Below are 3,584 nucleotides of genomic sequence, written 5' to 3' on the forward strand. Positions count from 1 at the left end.
CCTGTATTTTTTAATATAGTTGCTAATTGCCTGAAATGAGAACCAGACCTTTGTCAAGTGCTTTTTAAATTATTTACTAAGTCATATCTTCCCTCCTGTTGTGATAATGTGGCGTTTGAAAACTGACACCAAAGCACCTGAATGGACTTGTTGTACTATTTGTTTGTGGCCACTGGTGTAACTTATGCTGATCTATAAATAGGAGGTTGACACAGCGGAACCTTTAAGGTAGTTATTTAAACAGACTAACATTTGAACCCAAAACATGTACTTTCACCTTATGTTTATGTTTTATAATGAACCCATTGGGGGTTTTAATAATGTAATTACTTGAAATAAATGCAAATATGAGTTTAAATAAGCAAAAAGATACTTTAATCCCATTTTAGGGCGTCTGAATATGTTTTTAGTTATGAAACGTTCAGACTTTAGATGCATTTCCGGTTGGCTTTTTCAAAATAAAAGTATTCGCAGTGCCTCTTGTTAAAGATGTTTTATTACTGATATCTTCTTAATGCCGCTGTGTCACAAACGTAAAAGTTGATCATATTAACGAAGGTTTCTGTATGCAAACATTTTGCATCTCTATGGATGACGTAATTGCAGCATTAGCAGTAGGTCAACTAATGCTATCAGCTTGATCAAGCTAACATTGCGTAAAAATAGCTACGATGCCACTCAAAATAAACAGGAATTATGCACTTTTTTTATCACAACATATCGGACAAACGTGAATTCTACACGTTGACCTTTAAATGTTGTTGTCCGACATCGCCCCACCCACAAAACAGCAAGCTATACCGGGGGGGTGTGGGCTTCTCAAAGACACGAAAGGCCTGAAACTCACCACAGCTCTGACGAAAAATCCCAGCATCTTGTCAAAAAGGCGCGCCGAAGTAGTCTTCGACTGTCCCGGGAAGAAAGATGGTCAACCCTCGGGCTGTCATATCTCAAGGACACGGTGAATCCTCAGCTGTCCGCCCCCCCTCGGCCCCACGGAGCAAAAACAAGCGACGAGCTTCAGAAATGCGTGTGTCTGTAAACACAGAGCGCGCGCGAGAGAAACTGCGGCTCACGTGCGCATCTGGCATTAAACTTCCCGCTCATTATTTTTATTCGGTTATTTTATTTTAATTTAGTATATTTATTTTATTTCAGAAAATGTGTTTACTGCATTAATAAAATAATAAATAAAATAAAAAATAAAAAAAAAACTTTCTATTGGGGACTTAAGTGTGCAAAATAAATAATAATAATAATAATAATAAATTCTGTAAGTATCACACATGTAAATTGATGTTTTTTTAAACTAATTTGAAAAAAATAAAACAATAAAATATGATGTGAAAGCCTTCACAATACTTTTTTAAAGTTTTGGACATTTTATTGATTTATTAAATCAGCTCCTTGACAGAAAAATATAAATATATTTACAAATAAAACTCTGCATTAAGCTGGTGTACGTCTTTCTACTGGCCACATGATGGCGCTCACCCAACATCCTACAGAAGTAACTTTGATTTTTTTTTCTTCTTTTTTTTACTCCCACAAACCAAAGACACATCTCCTGTACCCCAACCACGCACGAGAACGTACACTTGCAGAAATCATATTAATTCTAAATTCAAGGTGCATGAGTTGACACTCAGAAGTGTTTTTCAATAAGAGGGCACAGATTGTGAGAATTGCAGTTGTGTCATGGTTTATTTGAAATCCACAAAATAAAAATGATACAAAGAAAAAAAACAGACATACAAATCAAAACGCTTCGATCGCTCTGGTCCAGCCACTGCCCGTGAACAGCGTGTGTTTTAAACAAATAGTTTGAGTCCCGAATATTTGCTCAAGGTCCGTCTGCTGCCAACTCACAAACTCGGATAGTCCACCTGAACCTAGCACCGAGATCAGGTTGGAGATGTTTGTGTTGTCCAACTGCTCCGAGTCTGAATGAGAATCGTCGTCACTCCTCATCCTTTTGAATGGCACTGGCACAAAGTCTGGCAAATAAAACTCTGGGTCAACAATAAAATAACTTGTGTCCATCTTTCGCTTTCTGTGGCACTGCGCGCCCTGCGGCTGTTTTGGTTGCGCGCAACAGTCTGAGTGGAAGTAACCGTTGGTGACAGTAGTCACCACATGCGTGTCCAAGTCCAGGACTGTCTTTTGGTTGGCTTGCGTGTTCGGGACAGGTAACTCCCAGGATTTGTCCGCACAGCTCCAGCAGGCTTCGGAAAGCATGAGGTCCGAGTCGTTTGGAGAGACCAGTGCGCACGAGGATGCGTCCTGGTGCGGCATCTCCGTCAGCTGGCCGTGGGGCTGGTGCGCTCCGCAGTGCCAAGAGTCAGCCTCAGCCCCAGTAAAGTTGCAGTAGAAGTCATCTGCCAACTCCGTGAAGCTCCCCGTCAGTTCCAGGTAGTCTTGCTTCTCGCGGACCGCCACTTCATCCTCGTAGGGAGGCGATCTCTGCGCCTGCGACGCGTTTTTGTTCAGATAAAACTGCCTGGCGTTCCGCAGAACGTACGTTACCAGCAAGTTCTTGTGGAGCTTGATGCCTCCTCTCTGCGTCCTGGAGCTTTGGATTTTCCTCAAAGAAATGGAGATCAAATTCTGTGCGTCAAATGCACACTCCATTCTCAACAGGGCCGCCTGTTCTTTCCTATCAGTCTCTCAAATCGTTACTCAATGAAAGAAGAGAAAAAATATGTTTTCTTTTTAGGACAGATATCTACTAGACTGGTGTAGACTGTGTCCATAGCGCTCCATGTCTTCCCAGTAAGGGCATGGATTTTCAACTCTCATCTTTCCTCGCCACGCCCTCACGCAGACATTGTCCAATGGGAGGGAGGCGGTGCCTCAGTTACACGCAAATATCACAACCAGCTCTCATTCAAAATGCGCGGAGGAGCAGGCATGCTGCAGTTTCCCAAAACGTGTTCTGATCTCTCAGTGACAACAAAAATGAAGAGTTTTGAGAGAGTTGTTTGTAAGTAAAGAGATTGGTGCACAAACATAATTTATTCAGTGTTCTTTTTAAATAACTAAGAAAGTGAGAAGAATTTGAAGTAAAAATAAACAAATTTACCTAAAAAAACATAGAATGTCTAATTTTAAACCAAAAGGGGAATGATGGGAAACAAAAAATGTGTAATAAATGAGTATAGAACAGAATACTTTGCTTTAAATGTGATGTCCCGGATTAAAAAAATCATATAAATACTTTAAAAAGTCATATAGAAGAATGTAATCAAGTTTGTTTTGATTATACACTTGAAATGATCAGTTTTCTACATTTCTTTTTTATTATGGTATCATGGATTGCTGGAGCCCATCCCAGCCGTCTTTGGGCAGAGGCAGGGTACACCCCGGATAGGTCGCTAGTTCATGCTACAGACACATGCTTACTCCTAAGGGGCAATTTAGTGTCTCCATTTAACCTATGAAACATGTTTTTAGCCTGCATGGGAGCTGGAGCGCCCAGAGAAAACCCAGAGAGAACATGCAAAAGCCACACAGGAAGAGCAGGTTTTGTTCCAGGACTTGCTTGCATTGTGGGGATGGTTCCAACTTCAAAGTCCCACATGAAA

The 3,584-nt window shown here is 40.9% G+C and overlaps 2 protein-coding genes across 3 annotated transcripts in view; both read right to left on the reverse strand.

Annotated features, from left to right (window-relative positions):
* Positions 1-1,198, reverse strand: part of zgc:154046 (uncharacterized protein LOC562075 homolog) — an 8,676-nt gene extending 7,478 nt beyond the window's left edge. For both annotated transcript variants that reach the window (XM_024274944.2, XM_024274942.2), the window contains exon 1: positions 848-1,198. In XM_024274944.2, the coding sequence (XP_024130712.1) occupies positions 848-874 (27 nt within the window). In that variant the 5' untranslated portion in view covers positions 875-1,198. The remainder of the gene's footprint in view (positions 1-847) is intronic.
* Positions 1,199-1,680: 482 nt separating this feature from the next.
* LOC112148953 (immediate early response gene 5-like protein) lies at positions 1,681-2,785 on the reverse strand. Its single transcript, XM_024276394.2, has one exon. It carries the CDS (start codon positions 2,629-2,631, stop codon positions 1,759-1,761), a length of 873 nt encoding a protein of 290 aa, XP_024132162.1. The 5' UTR covers positions 2,632-2,785; the 3' UTR covers positions 1,681-1,758.
* Between the last annotated feature and the right edge of the window lie 799 nt (positions 2,786-3,584).

Source organism: Oryzias melastigma, linkage group LG9, assembly GCF_002922805.2.
Source record: "Oryzias melastigma strain HK-1 linkage group LG9, ASM292280v2, whole genome shotgun sequence".
Lineage (NCBI taxonomy): Eukaryota > Metazoa > Chordata > Actinopteri > Beloniformes > Adrianichthyidae > Oryzias > Oryzias melastigma.